This window comes from Macadamia integrifolia, chromosome 2 (assembly GCF_013358625.1).
Source record: "Macadamia integrifolia cultivar HAES 741 chromosome 2, SCU_Mint_v3, whole genome shotgun sequence".
NCBI lineage: Eukaryota > Viridiplantae > Streptophyta > Magnoliopsida > Proteales > Proteaceae > Macadamia > Macadamia integrifolia.
The window spans coordinates 22,343,207-22,362,173 of NC_056558.1; the positions used below are offsets into that span (position 1 = coordinate 22,343,207).

At 38.0% G+C, this 18,967-nt stretch overlaps 1 protein-coding gene across 1 annotated transcript; it reads right to left on the reverse strand.

Moving 5' to 3' along the window:
- Positions 1-4,629: 4,629 nt before the first annotated feature.
- On the reverse strand, positions 4,630-6,962 carry LOC122064468 (protein FAR1-RELATED SEQUENCE 5-like). The gene is made up of 3 exons (XM_042628177.1): positions 5,417-6,962; positions 4,938-5,302; positions 4,630-4,698 (listed from the first exon to the last, which is right to left on the reverse strand). Exons 1-3 carry the CDS (start codon positions 6,960-6,962, stop codon positions 4,630-4,632), a joined length of 1,980 nt encoding a protein of 659 aa, XP_042484111.1.
- Positions 6,963-18,967: the final 12,005 nt, after the last annotated feature.

Sequence of the window (18,967 nt, forward strand, 5' to 3'; positions counted from 1 at the left end):
CGGTGACATATGACATATAAAGGATATTCTATAAACCATACATTGACATTTGCTTTTTACCTTGAATTTTTTTTTACTAGTTTCCTTTTGGCATCTTCTCTTATATCATGTTAATTTAAGCATCACATACTCTGTAGAGTATATTGTCCATCAAATATCCATGTCAATTATATTTTTTTTTGTCACTGTTGGAGCCCTTTTTATGTAAGCTTCTCTTAGGGGTATTGCATTTTACAAAGACATGGATGCACAACAGCGAATGTGTAGCTGTGGTGAAGGGGTGATGGTCATCTGGACTTCTCGAACGTTGAAGAATGTTGGACGACGATTTTACAGATGTCCATTAGGTGAAAAACATCCGGGTTCTTTCATTTGGTTGGACCCAGCGTTGAGGGACTGCATAGACACTATAGACACAGGAGCAAGTCATTCAAATGAAAGTGTTAATAGGAACACACGGGTCATCTCGGCTATTCGTCAACCACCCTATAGTCCAAATGTGTGGAACCAAGTAGTAGTGGATCAGTCATTGCTCAACCATTATTATGGTTTAACCATCTTCCTGTGTATTTGGGTGTTAATTCTTTCGTGCTATGTCTTCTATGTAACATCCTTGTAAATAGAACTATTATTTCATTAATGAAGTTGGTTCCGTCATTGCCAACCATATGTGGGGTTATTATTATGATTATTTCTTTGTAACTATAATGTACTAACAATCTTTTTGTAGGTAAGAAGTCTTTAGCTCAAAATGGTAGAGCACCTGGGTTAATGCCTAGGTTATGGTGGTTTGAATCCACCAAGACTTTGAAAGTGAACGAATGTGTTCTACCTTATTACTGTCATGTCCTTCTGCTGGTTTTTCAGGAGTTGTGTGTGTGTGTGTGTGTGTATTTTTTTTTAAGTGGTCTACCTTACTGCTGTCATGCTCTCATGGTCTACCCTCAAAGATTATAGTACTGCCTTTTGCTCTGCTTTGATCTACATCAAGCTTTATTTTAGAACACAAGACCCCCTTTCTTTATCTAGTTTCTTCATGGGTATGCCTGATCTCTGCTATAGTTTACTTACTTTCATGAACAGACACCTAATTAAGTGCTATACTGCTAAACTTTTCCGAAACAAAAAATAGGGGATTTTTTCTTCCTTTCTTTCCAATCTAGCATTCATGGATTGGTATATTAAATATCATATTACATAAACAGAAAGAAAAATAAAAAATTTGATTTGAAAATTTTAAAAAAGTTTAGATATAATGTAATTAAAAGTAAAGCAAAGTTAAGACTTCTCCAGACAAATTATTCTCCTTTTCAACAAAACAGGTGACTTTATATTGTTTTATCACTGGAATTATAATGTTTTTGATTAAACATCCGGGCCTAAAGTGAGACTGCACTTGAAAAGTAGTTAAAAAATCTTTGTTACAGTACCCAATCTACTATATGGATTAAAAAGTAGCCTGAAATTAAGAGGCATTTATAGCATGTTCTACCTAAAGCTTAAAAGTAAGTTGTCTCAGACAAACTGTTTTCCTTTCCGTTAAGTTGGAGAACAAACATGTTTATCAGCTTACTGTTTACATTACTATGTTTAGTCTAAGCTTTCGATAAGCAGTGTTTCGAGAAATTCTTGATTTCCCTTTCTTGTTCTAAGATTGAGAAGCATGGTTTGAAAGATTTTCAATCTAAGGATATGTCTCGTTCAGTGTAAGCTGATGTTATGACTAGTCATGGGATGTCTACTTCTGAAACCATGTTTCAAATTTTTTGCAAGGTATCTAATAAAAGCCAATACAGAAGTAATTAGTTACCATTCCAAAACAGAGAAAGTCCGAGAAAAACAAAATGACAGATATGCCATTAAAAGGTAGTATGGATATATGAAGCATGAAATTAAAAGGTTCTAAAGGGATGTTTCAGTGGAAGGAGAAGGACAGAGGGAGGAAACTAAGGGTTGGTCTCCTGGATTAAGGATTTTCCAACCAATCAAAGGTCAAATCTGTATGTTTAGCTCAACTGCTTACGAACTTAGAAACAGAACAGAGGAAAACTTAGATCTGTTGGGCTCTTCTCTATTTTCTTTCCAAATTCAAATCTTTATTTCTTGTCTGGGTTGGCAACTGGGTCTAGCTACTGGTAATGGTAATCCATTTATGATCATCAATTTAGTGTCATCATATCAAAACCTTGTATTCCCTCACCCCTCTTCACTCTCTTCCATGTTCAAATCTTGATTTCTTTTTTCTGGCTTGGTTTCTTTCAAATAGACAGCTTACAAAAATTTAAAGTTATAAAGTATCAATTATTGTATAACTGAATCAACCACACTGATTCAATGCTCAATTTTTTGGTTCAAAGTATCAATTACTGTATAACTTGTTACTCATGAACAGAAGAACACCATGTATCTGCATAGAATGTTTGATGATAATATTAAAAAATGGGTCAAGGTTCCACTTCCTCCATTACCTCTCATTGTTCTCAGATTTGAATACCTCTTTGATCTCTCTCTCTCTCTCTCTGTGCATGCATATGTATGCATTAGAGTGTCATGCATCATTTATTATCTCCAAATATCGTTTTGTAAGTTTAAGTATCACATTTTTTTATAAGAAACTGAGGGGAAGTGAAGTTTTCTTGGAAACCCTTTCTAATATTGTTGTTGTCTCTAGCTCTGTACAAATGTACTAAAATTTTAATATCCTTACGGAAAAGAGAGAGAGAGAGAGAGAGAGAGAGAATAGTATTCAATTAAAATGGAAGAAACGGTGAATGAAAATCCACCAAGGACAGAGAGAGAATAGTATTCAATTGATAGTTCTTCAATACAGTCCAGAGCTTTTCTGAATTCTGCCCTATTCTGTAAATGTAAGGTCAAATATCAACCATGTCCTCAAATTTAATGGTGCTTGAGAGAGAGAGAGAGAGAGAGAGAGAGAGAGAAGAGTCATCATTAAACCCATGATGTCATCCCATATCACCTCTAGAGAGGGCTCAGGGACCATTAAGTTTGAATTTAAGGTGTTGAGGGATTTTTTTATTTGGGGGTTCCAAAACTCTTATGAATGAATGGTTCTGAAGAGATGTTTCAGTGGAAGGAGAAGGACAGAGGGAGGAAACTAAGGGTTGGTCTTCTTAAGTGCAAAGGGTTGGTCTCCTGGATTAAGGACTTTCCAACCAATCAAAGGTCAAATCTATATGTTTAGCTCAACTGCTTGCGAACTTAGAAACAGAACAGAGGAAAACCTAGACCTGTTGTGCTCTTCTCTATTTTATTTCCAAATTCAAATCTTTATTTCTTGTCTGGGTTGGCAACTGGGACTAGCTACTGGTAATGGTAATCCATTCCTGATCATCAATTTAGTGTCATCATATCAAAACCTTGTATTCCCTCACCCCTCTTCACTCTCTTCCATGTTCAAATCTTGAGTTCAAAAGAGCAAGCCAGAATTGTAGTAAAAACAACTTATGAGAAGTGTGTGTGTGTGACAAATGCAGCAAGCTAGATGGTTTGTTTCAACTGTTTTATTAAATGCAAAAAATGAAGAAAGCATACATCAAGAATTTGGTAATACAACACATGCAAGTTGACATTCCATAAACACTTCTATACAACCTATTAACACTAAAGACTCAGGACTAGCCAGACTCAACAATACAACATGCAACATCACATTCCTACTATGGAACTTCCAACATATATAGCACTAAAAAGAGTAATGTTGTAAGGGGACAGTGTTTCTGAACAGGATCTTCAGTATTGATTCTGAAAACAGAACTTGACAATGATTGACTGAGTTTAAATCTGAAGTTTAAGAACAAGAAACAAAGCCAGCAGAATAATATAAATTAAGAACAGAATTAGAAAGTGTCCACAGGAAAGGACAGATTTCCCTTCAACAATTTTTAAAATTAGGCTGGAAAGTAAATATATGCACTTCTAGTGGATCACATGTTTTCATTCCACACAGTTGCACTAATATATTTTGAATATATATGTTTTCATTCCATAACAAGTTCATTTGCACAAAAGCCAAAAATCAACGAAACCTTATTCACCTTAGATGCAACATTCAGTTTAGGGCAGAGTAAACCAAGACTGGACTAAACAGAATGCATGAAATGTCAAATCAGCAGAAAGTACATGACAGCAGTAATAGTTAACAAAACTCAGATTTCTATGCTAACCTCAATTCTAAAGAAGTTCTATGAAACAAGGAAAATGCATAGAAGTATTTACATTTAAAAGTTACTACCTTGTTAGCAGAAAACAGAGCATAAAATGAGGGCAAAAGAAGATATGCATCTCGGGGCAGAAGAAATGCATTCATTCATATTCAAAGTAATCATACATTCGTTCACTTTTCAAAGTCTTGGTGGATTCGAACCACCATAACCTGGGCACTAGCCCAGATGCTCTACCAATTTGAGCTAAAGACTTCTTACCTACGAAAAAAGATTGTTAATACATTATAGGCTAAAAATCAATAAAAAAAACTTAGAATCCTGGACTACAACCACTTAAGCACAAAAATAAAGATCCAATGAAATTGTGTGTTTTAATAGCACAAAAAAAGCCATCACATTAATTGAACTTAATAGTAAAAAAAGAAGTCCTCATTAGCTAAATCTAAATATAATCTTCATCCAGTGATTGATGAGCTGCAGATGCTTGAGATGATATATGGGAAATAGAATCCTGCAAGTGACATTGAATATTAGGGTAATCCATACTAAATAAGAAAAATAAAAAATGCAACAAACAACATAACAAACTAAACCTACTCACCATAAGTGACATGTAACCGGGATATGTGTTATCCATCAGTTGTGTAGGAGTTGGTGCAGTAGTTGGTGCAGGAGTTGGTTGTTGTTTTTGTAATCGTTGACTGTTACTTGGTCCTCCACTTTTTTTTTTTCTTTTCCTTGTTTTTCAACCCAACTCTTTAACCGTCTACCACCTCTTTTATTTTTCTCTTTATGCTTCAAACGTAATCCATCGTATATGTCATTTGAGAAATCAGGCAATATTGGCATATCAGGGCAATCAACTGGGTTTCTAATATTACCAAGCTTCAACCTTAATTCGTTCGCAGTATCCTTCACCAACTCGTATCCCTCAACTGTATTTGAAGCTTCTGATGCTATTTGAATAAATTCATGACAAATACGCCTATACCGTTGCGTACAGTCCAAGTAGACATCTTGTTCAACTTCTTTCCCCCTACTGTCATTGACCACCATATTTGTTGCTCCCCGTGTCCATCTCTTCAAAATATAGTATTCAGGAATACGCTTTATATCTAACACATCCAAGACTTTCAAACAATGACAACACAGAATACCATTAGTCTCGAATTTCATGCAAGAGCATGCTACAATTCCTTAAAGTGGGTTACAACATACTTTATACTCACAGTCTGCTTCATAAATCCCAACCCGAAAATAAATGTAGGAATTTCCATCAGTTCGACTTATAATGGTGCAAGCAGTTATCCAATTGTATTCCTCTTGAAATAACTGAAAAATAATAGGAGTGTAGAGTTCCCCAACTTGTTTCTGTACAATAGACATCGAATTTGCAAGTCGTGGTATCTTGTTTCGTGCATCAAATTCTGCTTTTAATTCATTACCACGCTTCTGGTTAAGAACTCTCTCAAAGTGTTTAAAAAATTGCACAACATCCAAAGTTGACTTCAAATAGTCATTCAAGTCACTGTTGAGACTCTCACTGAGCTGTGTACTTCGAATGGCTATTGTGAATGTGTTTTTCATATAGCACTTCGCCCATTGACTTTTAAGGCCATATATGCACTGCAACCATTCATTATTCTTAACATCATACTCGTCCAACAAATTATACCATGTTGTCTCGAATTCATCTTCCACATCGTATTCGTATATGCATTTCTTTAAATTTGTAAGAAAATGAGAGCCATCCTTCATCATATGACCCAAATGCGTAATGCCATTCTGCATTAAGTGCCAAGTACACAATCCGTGCCATGTCTGAGGCCACATTTCTTTTAATGCTCTAGCCATAGCTTTGTCTTGGTCCGTGAAGATAGTTATAGGCTTCTTTCCACCATGTGCTTCAGCAAATACTTCAAACAACCATTTGAAAGATTCCACTGTCTCATCATATAAAAGTGCAACCCCGAATATGGTGCACCCTCTATGATGATTGAATCCAGCAAACAACCCAAACGGTCTACACTCTTTGTTGGTGCGAAATGTAGTGTCAAAGCTGACTACATCTCCAAATTGTGTGTAGTCAATGATCATCTTTGGATCAGCCCAAAATATGTTAGTTATTTGTTCTTCACTATCCAGCTGAAATGAGTATGTGAAAGATGGGTTGTTCCTAGTTTGGGTAACAAAGTACTTCATCAAACTACCTGCTTCACCATATGTTAAGGCATTCTGTCTTTTAGTGCGAAGATAATTCCTAACATCTTGAGTCATGTAGCTTAGGTTTTCAATTCCACCAGCATGCCTACCCATCAACTCAACTGTGGATCTAGGCCTGATTCCCGAGTCATTTGCCAAATCAATTTCATACCTATGTATGTCTAACATATTCCTTTGTGAACGCATCATATGAACTGTTGATGTAGTATGAAGCTCATGATTATGTTCTCTCACAAAGTCACGGCACTTGTATTTTCCCTCATCAACCAAATATATGTTCATTTGTGCCTCGCAATTTGTTCTTGTCTCAGCTCGAGGGTTAACAATATTGATGTCTTGCTTGTCACTCAACCGACAACCAACTTTTGAACAGACAAATCCCCTAGATGTTATAGTCGTGTTGTCTTTCTTGCTTTTATTCACAAAGTGTCTCCTAACACTAAACCCCATTGCCCGCCCATAACTATTGTAATAATCGTATGCATCCTGTTCTAAGTTGAATAACATCCCAAACTCAGGTTCATTCACATCATTCATGCAAACATTCTCCATACTAGACAAAACAAGGACAGAGACAGCAAATCTCTTAGGTTTGACAGAGACAATGAGCAAATAAAAATAATGATTTTCAAATCAGACCCTAAATCTGCATTCCCATCTTCATTCATATGTCACTGATAAGTGGCTAAGAACAACCCTTTCCCCTAATATTTCACCATTAAAAACCACAGAAAAACCTGGTTCAGAGTACAATGTAAATACTTTAAGAAAATTTCAATTTCAAAGATAGCGAGTCAAGTGAGGAACAGAGAAAGAGAGACAATAAGCAAATAAAAATATTGAAATTGAAATTTTATTGAACAGAAAACCTAATATTTCAGCTTTCAAAACCACAGAGCAACTTCGTTTAGAGTACATGTAAATACTTCAAAAAAATTTCAATCTCAGAGATAGCGAGTCGAGTGAGGAACAGAGAGACATCAAACAAATAAAAGAGAGAGAGAAGGCCCTTTGCAGAGACATTAACATTAACATGAAAGAAAAAAATAAAAAGAGAGAGAGAAGGCTTTGAGTATTTCATACCTTCTTTGCAAGCGCTTTGTACCAGAAGGAGAGAGCGAGTCGAACAAGAGAGAGAGAGAGAGAGAGAGAGAGAGAGAGAGAGAGAGAGAGAGAGAGAGAGAGTCGAGCGAGAGGGAGAGAGTCGCGAGCGAGAGGGAGAGTCAACAGAGGGTTAGGGCAGAATCAAACCGTAACAGAGAGGGAGAGTCGTAAGAGGAGAGAGGGAAAGAGAGAGAGTCGAAAGAGGAGAGAGGGAAAACTTTCACCTTTTATTTCAAATTTACCGGTTTGCTGTGATATGGTTTGGTTCAAATTGGTTCTTCATTGATTCCGTTCAAATTGGTTTTATAAGTGGAATAACATTTGGACCGTTCATTTGGTATGTGACACGTGTCACTCACTGAAGTGGGTATTTCACAGAATTGCACCAGATGGGAATTGCAGAGGATTTTTGTCCGGGGTTTAGATGGAAGGGAAGGACAATGACATGTTCTGGGTTATTTGTATTATGAGATTCAGGTGTTGCTTACCGTGTTCATAAAGCGGACAGAAGGTTAGGGAGCGACTAGGGTTAGGGACAATGGCGACTAGGGAGGAAGATGGAGATAGTGGGGTGTTGACAGTGAGGGCGATTCTCGGAGCTCCTAGAGAGTGCTAGTCAAACCTATTGATCGTGAAAAGGCATAATAACCCTCTAACAAAGCTTTTACAGATAAAATCAATATTTTGAATCATTTAAAATTTCAGCACCCCTTACCCCTTCCCCCCCTTCTCCTCATATTTTCAAATTTTAATTTTGGTGGAGTCCTACTTCAAATGGAATTCTTCATACTACCTGTTTCGAAGATCATTTTTCTTTTGCTTTTTCAGATTTGTAGTTACTTATTTAATCTGATATCTGATTATTATTCTACTATTTTGTTGACTATCAAATTGGACATTAAAGTTTCTGATTTCACTGTTTTGCTGACACCCTTAACTCTAGAATCCTATTTATTGCCAATAGAATTAGTCTATAACTCCAGATCTGACCATTTATATCATATTTGAGGAGTTATTCTATACCATTAAAGTGACTTTCAACCAGAATTTCATTTCCATATGAGTTGTTGATTGCTACTTATTGAATTTTTCTTAAATCTGGTCGTTTTTCTTCAGTGATTCTGGTTTTCGAATAAGTTTCTCTGAAACTAACCCCTTACCTAAATTTCTAGAAATCCATCATCAACTTACCCAAGGAAAGCAGTGGATTGATTTCAGGCTGGGAGGTTCACTAGTAAAAGAGTCCTAGAGTTAGAACATTTCTTTTGAGGTTTCTCTTTTCTACTGTAAATATATGCAATCAATTCCCTTCTTTTACGTTGAGTTTAGTGAACAGATTTGATTTTAGATTACTGTTAGCAATAGCTGATGAATCAGTTAAAATTTCAGAAATTTGATAGCCATACAAAGCTAAGGTTCCGATTGGTTGCAAGGAGAATTAAAGGGATGGGATGTGAATTTTTTGAATTTAAAAAGAATACTTTTGCAATCATTGCCCCATGCTTCTAAAACTCAGATCGTATTGATTAGTATCGGCTGAATTGGAATGGTATCAGTCTTGGCCGATCTTCGATCCTAAGTCCTAACCTTTCTGATCCTGATACACATATATGGTCCAAGGGTAAGGAAATAATGAAAATTGATTTAAAAAAAAAGAAGAGGAGGGGGGGGGTAGATGTCACGCCCCGTTTATATAGAATTGGACCGGTGACCGGGTTCCCTCTGGGTAACCCAAAACCACCATGATCAGTTGATACAGTAACCGCAACACAGCATGCCACAACAATTTGAAAATATAATTAATTAATTCAGCGGAAGACTTATCATATATATATATACCTGTAAATTTTCCCCACTTACTTTTGATACTTAAATTGTTATACATAGTATATTTACATGTGGGCCCGTAAGCATGATATTTACACAAGAAATAACAATTTAAATATCTAAAGCACAAAAAGGGGAATACATCAAAAGAATAAAAAAGAAGACTGTGTTGGAATAGCTGCTGTTGCCCCGCAATGCAGCCCTCACATGGGTACCCGGCACCATGCCTGAATCCCTCCAAGACCCACCAATCTCCCACTGGAATTTCATCAGTGGGCCCCACCTCCTGTTCCTTTATCTGAAATCCTTTAAAATCATTTAAAAAGGTGTGTACACGAGAGGTGAGCTCACTAGCTCAGTAAATGAAAAGAAAGACGCATGCAAGTAATCACATTTCAAATGATCGTACATGCATGAGATTCATTTTAGCCCTATCCACCTAAGCAACATTATTAAGTCATAGATTACATGCTACTCACAACCATAGTGCGTGTATGCCCCAGGTTCGCGATACACCCATAGGGTTACTGGAAATGGCCAGTCGTGAGTACTCAAAAAAATAAATCGTGGCTGAACGACAACATAAAATAAATACAGTACATTCGGCCCTCTAAATATATCACTAAGGTTTTCAACTGCCCTAATGATCATCCAGGAGTTCTTCTAACCACTACGGTGGTCCGCGACCAATGCTTTCCCCCAGTGATAACCCAACACCTAAACCCCTGTTGGAAAGGGTCGTAGCACGAGGGTAATGTCAATCCTAAACCACATGCTCCTATATGAGATAGTACGACTACATAGTATCTCCGTGTCCCATTCCATAGTGTACCAATGCATTTGTTTCCAAGCCGACTACTGCATCTAATCTAGCAATTCATCACATGTCCGACTAATCATCATCATCCAACAATAGAATAATCCATGCTCATAACTCAAAGCAAGTAACAAGTTTTTGAAATTTAAAGATACAACATCACAATTCATAAATGCATCCGACAATAGACAAAACATATGCATGAAGATGGTATTCATGAATGGCAAGATGATATATATATATATGACATGATGCAATAAACACTCCAAAAATAAAATCAACGTCCTCTCTCCACTTACCTATTCTCGTACGAGAATATGCACACATGGTACAGGTAAGATCCGGTGAGCAAGACGAAAGTATTGAAACCTAACATAGAAAAGGAAACTTAGAATACGTCTATTCTAGGATCACAAAACATTGAAGACATGGTCACGACACGTTCAATAACTCAAAGGTGGCTGTCGATGAATTCGAGCTCGAACGGAGCTCATTAGTCCACAGGTGGGTCATACAGGTGGGTAGGAGAACCCACCTATGCAAGCTACCCATGCAGACAACACTTAGACACATACCGGCAGGCGCTATAGGATGGGTCTGGTACTCGTCGATCTTACTTGCCAGTAAGACCCTGAGGCTAACCCAAGACCGGTGGGTGCTACTGGCGAGTCTAGGTACCCGTTGGTAGGACCCCGAAGCCCAGCCAAGACCGGTGGGGTATACCGGCTGGTCTAGGTACCTGCTGATCCTACTCGTTGGTAGGCTCCGAAGCCCAGAAAAAACTTGGGGGTCACACTGGTGGGTTTGGTTACCCCCTCGTGCTACCCACTAGTGTTCAGCGGGTTCTACTGTCCGACTTCTCTTCTTCTTCCTACCTCTTGGGAATCCAAGGGGGTTATTTCCAACACATTTCCCACACATTTAAGGCACCATTCACCTGAACACATCATAAACTTAGGTCCAAATCGAGATTTTGGGAATAAAATCAAACTTAGGATCCTTTCCCAACTCCAAATATCACAATAATATTTCCAAATCTTGGTTGTTCCTCCTTTAAAACCTACAAAGAAATCATATAAAGTCCCTCTTATCTCTTGATTTGACCACCTAAGAGAGTTTCACCAAATTCCAAGGGTTTGTGGCATTTACCTACCTTGATATGTAGATCTTAAGGTGCCGATCACTGTTCTGGCATCAAAAGGCAAGATATGGCTTCGGCAATCAAGGGGAAAGCACCTTCCCTCACTTCCTTCCCTTCTCTTCCTTCTCTCCCCCTCTTCTTTATTCCTTTCCACCAACCCTTGCTGAAATAATAAATGGGAGAGAGAAGTAAATGCTATTTATAGTATGTGTTATAAATATCTATTAGGGTGCGTTTGGTTTTGACATATTATGGTCCGAATCGCATTAAATTGCGATACCGAGCAAAGTAACTGGTAAGACCGGACACACTTGACTTCATTACGATTGGGACCCTGAAACACGTGTGCTCACCCAAGTTGGGCTCATTGGGGCCCATGTTTCCCCATAGGTGGGTTGCATTGGATGGTTGCACCCACCAGTGACCACCCACTTGTTGGCCAGTTAATGACCAACCTTGCTAGATTTTGGTGGGAAATGGATTCTTAACGCGTATATCCCTCCCGTCACTTGTCGTGCACCAAATTCTCACCATCAAATACAATAATGTACCTTCCCTACTCGTACATATCCTTATGATACGTGCAAGGGCATAACTTAGGCGTGCGAACCACGTCGGGTACCGACTCAATTTTGTCCTACCACCTCGCATTTGATATCACCCTTGCTGTCATACATCATAGGGCACCCGCATCAACCCTTGTTGGTTTGGAACCTGCACGATTAAATCAAACCAACCGGTTAATAAACTGGGTTTAGGGAGCAGTGCTCTACAGTAGATCTTTCCAATACGGTTGGATCCACTGATCGAAATATCGGAATGACATCGGCCTTGACCGATTCCATGGCTGTTTTTGAGTTTTAGAACCTTGACCCCATGTGACTATATGACAAACTCCAAATCATGCCATATTTGGGTATTAAATCTTACTTTACTTTGCATCCGAAACCCTTTAATATAAAATGTAAAATAAAAAATTACATATAAAATGCATCATTAATTACTAAATATGAAATTTAAATAATTTATACAATCACATGAGATATTGTTTATAAAATTTTCCTTTCCAAGTTTGAAAATTTTACTTCTCTTCCGTGCAACCAAACCAAACTTAACCTTAAATTTTAAAATCAAACCGCGGACCACATGGCCAAAGTGCTTGGTCCAGTTTTAAAAAGGGTCGTGATTAATTTGTCCATAAAATGGATTGGTCCTCAATTAATGGTCAAGGCAGCGATTTGATTTACACTGCACCCGTGACTTTTCAGTTCTGATCATGATTTTGAAAATCGGATCGATTGGCATCAGTCGGATTTGATTGGTATCGATCTTGACAATCTTGAGTCTTAATCGATACCATATCATGGATGGTACAAATAAGGGGTAAAATGAAAAAAAAAAAATGACTATAATGTAAAATCAAGGATATTTCTGTCTGATCCAGAGTAATTCTTCTCGATACTGATTCTGAAACCTTGATTCTGATTGCATCTTCTCTTCACTATAATATGTCCACATGAAGGTGTCAAAAAGTGGGAATCAGATTGGGTGAATTGAATTCCAGAGTTAGAATTGCAATGAGCCGACACCAATCCTGATTCCACCAAATTTTGGAAAACTCTTTTTGACCAATTCAGCCGACTTGGGTCCGTATCGAACTGGAATTTGATGGGACTGATCTAATGACTGATTCATAGTTTTAACCTTAGTCCAGATCAGGGATTAGTTCTTAGGTATCGGTTCAGATCTGAATTGGTCGGTATCGGCTTGGATTGATAAGTTTTATCTCTATTTCTTTATAAAAAATAATTCTTTTATTATGACTTTGCCCTTGTTCTTATACCAATACCTGATCCAAGTACCAATACGATCCAGCCACTCCCATACATGGTTTTAGGGGATGGTATCGGTATCTGCAATCAGATACCGATCTAGATCAGATCAGATTAGTGTGTATCGGTCGGTTTTGTCTTTATTGTTTTGGAAAAATACATTTTTTTTTACTGTTTAACTCCTAAAATGATATGGATAATCGATCTGAATCAAGGATTAAAGTATCGGTATCGGTCGCCGTATCGATCGACCAAAATTAAGATACGTATCGGACAGTATCGTATCGTATCGGAGATACATTAAGAGACGCTAAAGATACACACATAAATGGATAGGAAACATTTCTTTTAAACACTTTTGCATAAAGAATTTGTTAAAAAAAGCTATTGATAACATGTATAATGCATAAACACTAAATTGAGGGTATCGTACTAAGAATTCAAGGTTTGTAGTTGTCCCATAAATGTAAAATCCTTGTTCCCAACCTTGATATCCACTTTAGTTAGAGAGAAATATGACTGACAACAACTTTAGAACAAAAACCCTTCAAAAAATTGTGTTTTTTTGAAAAATTACCCATCTTGGCCATTATATGACCATAGCGCACTGTATCGGTACATACCGATACTCACCGATACGTATCGATACTCACCGATACGTACCGATATATATCGATACTCACCGATACGTGCCAATATATACCGATACGTACCGATCGATATATACCGATACTTACCGATACGTACCAATACATACCGAAACGTACATTTTACCTCAATTTTATAATTTTCATAGTCGTATCGAGGCATATCGTATCGTATCGTATCGATGTGTATTGGTGGTATATTGATGCATATCGGTATGTATTGTAGGATATATATCGATACGAAAGGATTTTAAAAATTTCATGTATCGTATCGATCGACTAAATTTAAGATACGTATCAGAGGGTATCGTATCGGTATCGGAGATACTTAAAACCATGATCTGAATTGAGCAAGAAAGGGATAAATCTCAGCTAATATCAATACAATATGTTCAACACAACCAATAGAACCCGAGTCTAGTTGCACTTTTTTTTGATAGAAAGCGAAATTAACAAAAAGACAGTAGGTAGGATACACCCGCAAGGTCAGCTAAAAAAAGAGAAGAAATACAAGAAGGGGGATGAAGATCCCAAAATAGATCAGTATGAGAGGCAGCTCCATTTGAGGCAAGAAGATCTGCAAGAAAATTGCCTTCACGGAGAGTGTGCTGGAATCTGATTTGTGGAATAGAAGAGCTATGCATCCAGCAATCGAAAATGATATAACGAATGAGCCAAGGAATGTTGGTGCATGATCTATTAGGGAAGTGTACTATCATGAGATTATCACTCTCGATCGCCACATTACTTAAACCTCTGGCAAGAACAATAGAGAGAGCTTTTTGAACTGCGAGTGCTTCAGCGACACAAGCGAATGTCAAACCCACGCCGGAAGAGAAGCAATGCAAGAAGGAGCCATTAGAATCTCTGATGATGCCGCCTATACCAGACATACCTGGATGACCAAAGGCAGACCCATCCACATTGAATTTCAATTCGCTAGTAGAGGAGGACGCCAGGATATGAGTTGAGATCTTTGATTATGAGCAGAGTCTGGCAATGAAGCTGATGGAAGATCTCGTGCATTTTTCACGACATAGTATGGTGACCTGCAATTATAGTTAAAAACTTTTCCTGCACATGCAAGCCATAAGCTCCACAGTAAATTGCAAACCAATGCAATGATTGAGCCTCGTCCAGAAGTAGGAGTGCAAATGTTTAAAAGGTTGAAAAGATCATCCTTAATGGAAATGCAATCCAAATGAAGAGGGACCCAGCTAGTGACCACACGGATGTTGAGAAGGGACAATGAATTAAGATGTGAGAAGAGGTGGGATCAGTCATGTAACAACATGGGCAAAAGTTTGGAAGATTGAAACCCCACGCATTAAAAAGATTAGGAATTGGCAGTCTGTCATGGAGAATTTTCCAAATGAAGAATTGAATCCTTGGAAAAATTGGGACATGCCATAGCTTCTGCCAGGTTGGATTAAAGGAATGTGGGTATGTGTCTAGAGCCAATCGGTATGCAGAAGCCACAAAAAATGAACCAGTTGAGGTTCCCAGCCAAATATATCTATCCTGTGTCTCAACGAAGGGAATAGGGATGGACAAAATTTTGATAGCGATGTCTGGCGGCCACCAATGGAAAATTTTGTGAAAATCCCATGAGGCGGTATGAGGGAGGATGAGGTCTGATACGAACCATGGGGCATCTTGGAGGAGTGGATAAGGAGCGGTTGATGGAGTAGCACCTGGGATCCAATTATCTTTCCATAGGTTTATCAAGCGCCCATCACCAACTTGACAAAACAATCCTTTACACAGGAGATCTCTTTCGTCGATGATGGATTTCCATCCCCAAGAAGCATTGGCAGGGTAGTGGCCTGAGAGGAAAGTATCATTGGGAAAATACCTAGCTTTCATGATGCGTCCCCAGTAAGTTGCAAGAGGGGTGAGTAGAGACCACCCCCGTTTTGCTAGAAGTGCTTGATTCATAGGTTTGGATAATTTTAAGTTGAGACCTCCGTTGGACTTCGGCTGGCAAATAGATTTCTAACTAATGGTTGGATGATGTTTTGACTCCCCATTGGACCAAAAGAATTTGCACCTGGCATCAGCCAGATGTTTTAAGATGGAAGAGGGCAGGTGAAAACAGGACATGTAATGCATGGGAAGAGCAGAGAGTATTGATTCGATGAGGGTGTGCTTTCCAGCATAGGATAAATACTTGGATTTCCACGTCCTAAGCTTCTGGTTAACTCTTTCTAGAAGAGATTTACAATCCAACCAGGAGAGTTTGCCTCCAACAAAAGGAAGGCCAAGGTACTTGTCAATTTGTGCCAAAGGGACTATCTGCAATCTTTTCGTGAACATTCTTTTAGTTCTAGTATCAACATTAAGACTATATTGGGCTCTTGTTTTTGCGAATTGATGAGTTGCCCAGATTTGTTGCAGTACTCATCTAATACTGATGTAAAACTATGAAGTTCACGTGATATTGCTTCTCCAATTAAAATAAGATCATTTGCGAATGCTAGGTGGGATGTGGACTCCCCTCCCCTAGCGACCTTGATTCCCCGGATCTGCCTTTGTTGCTGTGCAATAAGAAGGTGAGAAGAAAGAAGCTCAACGCACAGTACGAAGAGGTAAGAGGAGAGAGGTGCACCATTAATCAGAATAGCTAGCTGAGGGGTTGAAATATAGAACATGATACGTTCAATCCAGGATGACTCGAACCCATAGCAAGAGAGGGTGTTGCGGACAAAGTCCCACTCAATCCTATCATAAGCTTTATTCATATCAAGTTTGATAGAAATGAAGCCAAGTTTCCCCGTCCTTTTGGATTTGATTTTGTGTAGAATTTCATGACAAAGGAGAATATTATCGTGGATGCTCCTTCCTTTGATAAATCCGTTTTGAGGAAAGGATATAATATGATCCAAAATATGTGATAATCTACTCACCATGATCCTGGACATGATTTTGTAGGAGAAATTGCATAGACTTATTGGCCTGAAATCCCCTATTGAAGACGGATGATTGACTTTAGGAATGAATGAGATGAATGTACGATTTAGATCTCGTGAGAAAATTCCCGAGTTAGAGAATTCCATTACCGTGCTGACCACATCAGATTTGATAGTATCCCATTCGTGGTGATAGAAGGCTCCAGAGTAACCATTGGGCCCCGATGCTTTGGAAGGGTTCATATGCATCATAGTGCGAAAGATTTCATTCTCAGTAACTGGTCGTAGAAGAAAAGCATTGTCTTCTGTAGTGACACGTCCCCGAATGCAATCAAAATAGGACTATGATCGGATGCTGAGAATAAGTTGATGAATTGAGAATTTAAGGCTTGGGCAATATCCTTTTGATTAGATAAGTGCAGTCCTACTACATTAAGTCCTTGAATGGAATTTCTGATAAGGTCATGAAAAGTGTAGTCCAGGTTGCACTTTTCATATTGCTTTCTTTTATGCATTAGTCAGCCTCAAACAGGGGCTTGAAGAAAACATGCATTTTCTCGTAAGGTCATGTGGCATTGTGGCCAATCAATGAATCCTTGTGATAGAGAACTACTCAGTTCTTCTGGTCAAATTTCAACCCCAAACACATAAAAGGAATGTCTATTTTTGTGATGCAAAATAAAGAACATCTTAAAGTAACAAGGTTCCGGTTCTGATAACTTGTTTTTGGGCTTACCTTATTGCTTTTTCTGTTTTCGGATTAAAGATTTATACGGGTTCTAGCATGTTGATATTAAAGCCATAGGGGGGGTCAGAGTGGGGGTGTTAATAGGCTGAGTTAAAATCCAGCCTAACCCTAAGGTCTCTTAACTCAACCCAAGCCCTACCTAGCCCTAGGTTGGGTTGGGATATCTCAGCCCAACCCTATTGAGTTTAACCCAATTCAATCCAGCCTTAATGGACCATGATTGGGCCTAACTTAACCTAGTCTAGATCAGCTCAGTACTATTGGTTACTTGGTTGCTTGATCTTAATGCATTGTAGAGGTTAAAGACCAAAGTTCTTGTATATATGTAGATTATGGGAAACGAAAGATATTTTGTAGACCTTTTTCTATAAGTACCCATTTATGACATATTTATATTATTATAAACTTAATATGAAGCGTTGGGTTGCGTTGGGTTGAGACCTTAACCCTGGCTCAGCCCAACCCAGCATTGGGCTTGAAATTCTCAATCCTAGCCAACCCGATGGACTAAAATATCAGTCCAAACCTTGTTCGAGGCTTAGGGTAGGTTAAGATGGGTTCGGGTTGACCGCGCTATTTTGACATCCTAGGCCAGAGTCCGATAATTTCCTCTTTCTTTGTTGATGTGGTTGGATTTTTTAACACTTTATTTGTAATTATCGTTTTCTTTCTTCTTTAACACAAATGATTTTCTAGCGAAGAAAATGATGAGAATCATAGGTTCCAAGTGATGGATCCTTTCATTTCATTGACATGAATCCCTTATATAACTCATGGATGAAGTATTAGAATGGAAAAAAATGATTAGATAATGAGATATTAATTCTAAGTCATCTCTGCCAATGAATCAACAATTTGAAGTCTTTTTTTTGTGTATTCTTGATGAACCAACATTTGTATTTAGATAGATGTAGAAGGATTTGTTTGGAAAGTAAAAAACCCCTTTGGCATCTCTTCATATGTAAAGAATTTTCAAAGTAAAAACAGAAGCAAATATCCATTTTTGAGATATGACGATTGAAATATCCATAAATTATACTTTTTGTGAAAACAATATTCTTGCCTATTTAGATGATCCCCACCTCACATGGAGGTCATTATGAAGTCACGTTTACCCAAAAAAAAAATGAAGTCACAATCTTTGGTCAACAGTCCCTTGATCACAAGCAATGGAGGAAAATCTGCAGTGGACGTTGCTAATTAGGTGCAACTAAACCAGGAAGGACAATTATGAATTGCTTGCTGGAAATAATGGTGAAGTCGCTGCCGTGGAGAAAAAGCCTAAATATAAACTGTTCCATAACATGGAAAAACATATATTTCCGGTTCGAAGCCACCATTTGGTCTCTCTCACAAATCTCTAACTTCATTGCACTTTCCAGATGACTCAATATGTAATGGATGTGGGCTTTTATTGGTTAACTGGTAGAATGATATTCTGGAAAAATATCTAATAATACTACATTGCTTTTCGTTCTTACTTTCATTGTAGAACAAGATGGTTGCGGAATCAAACTAAATCTTGACTTGTC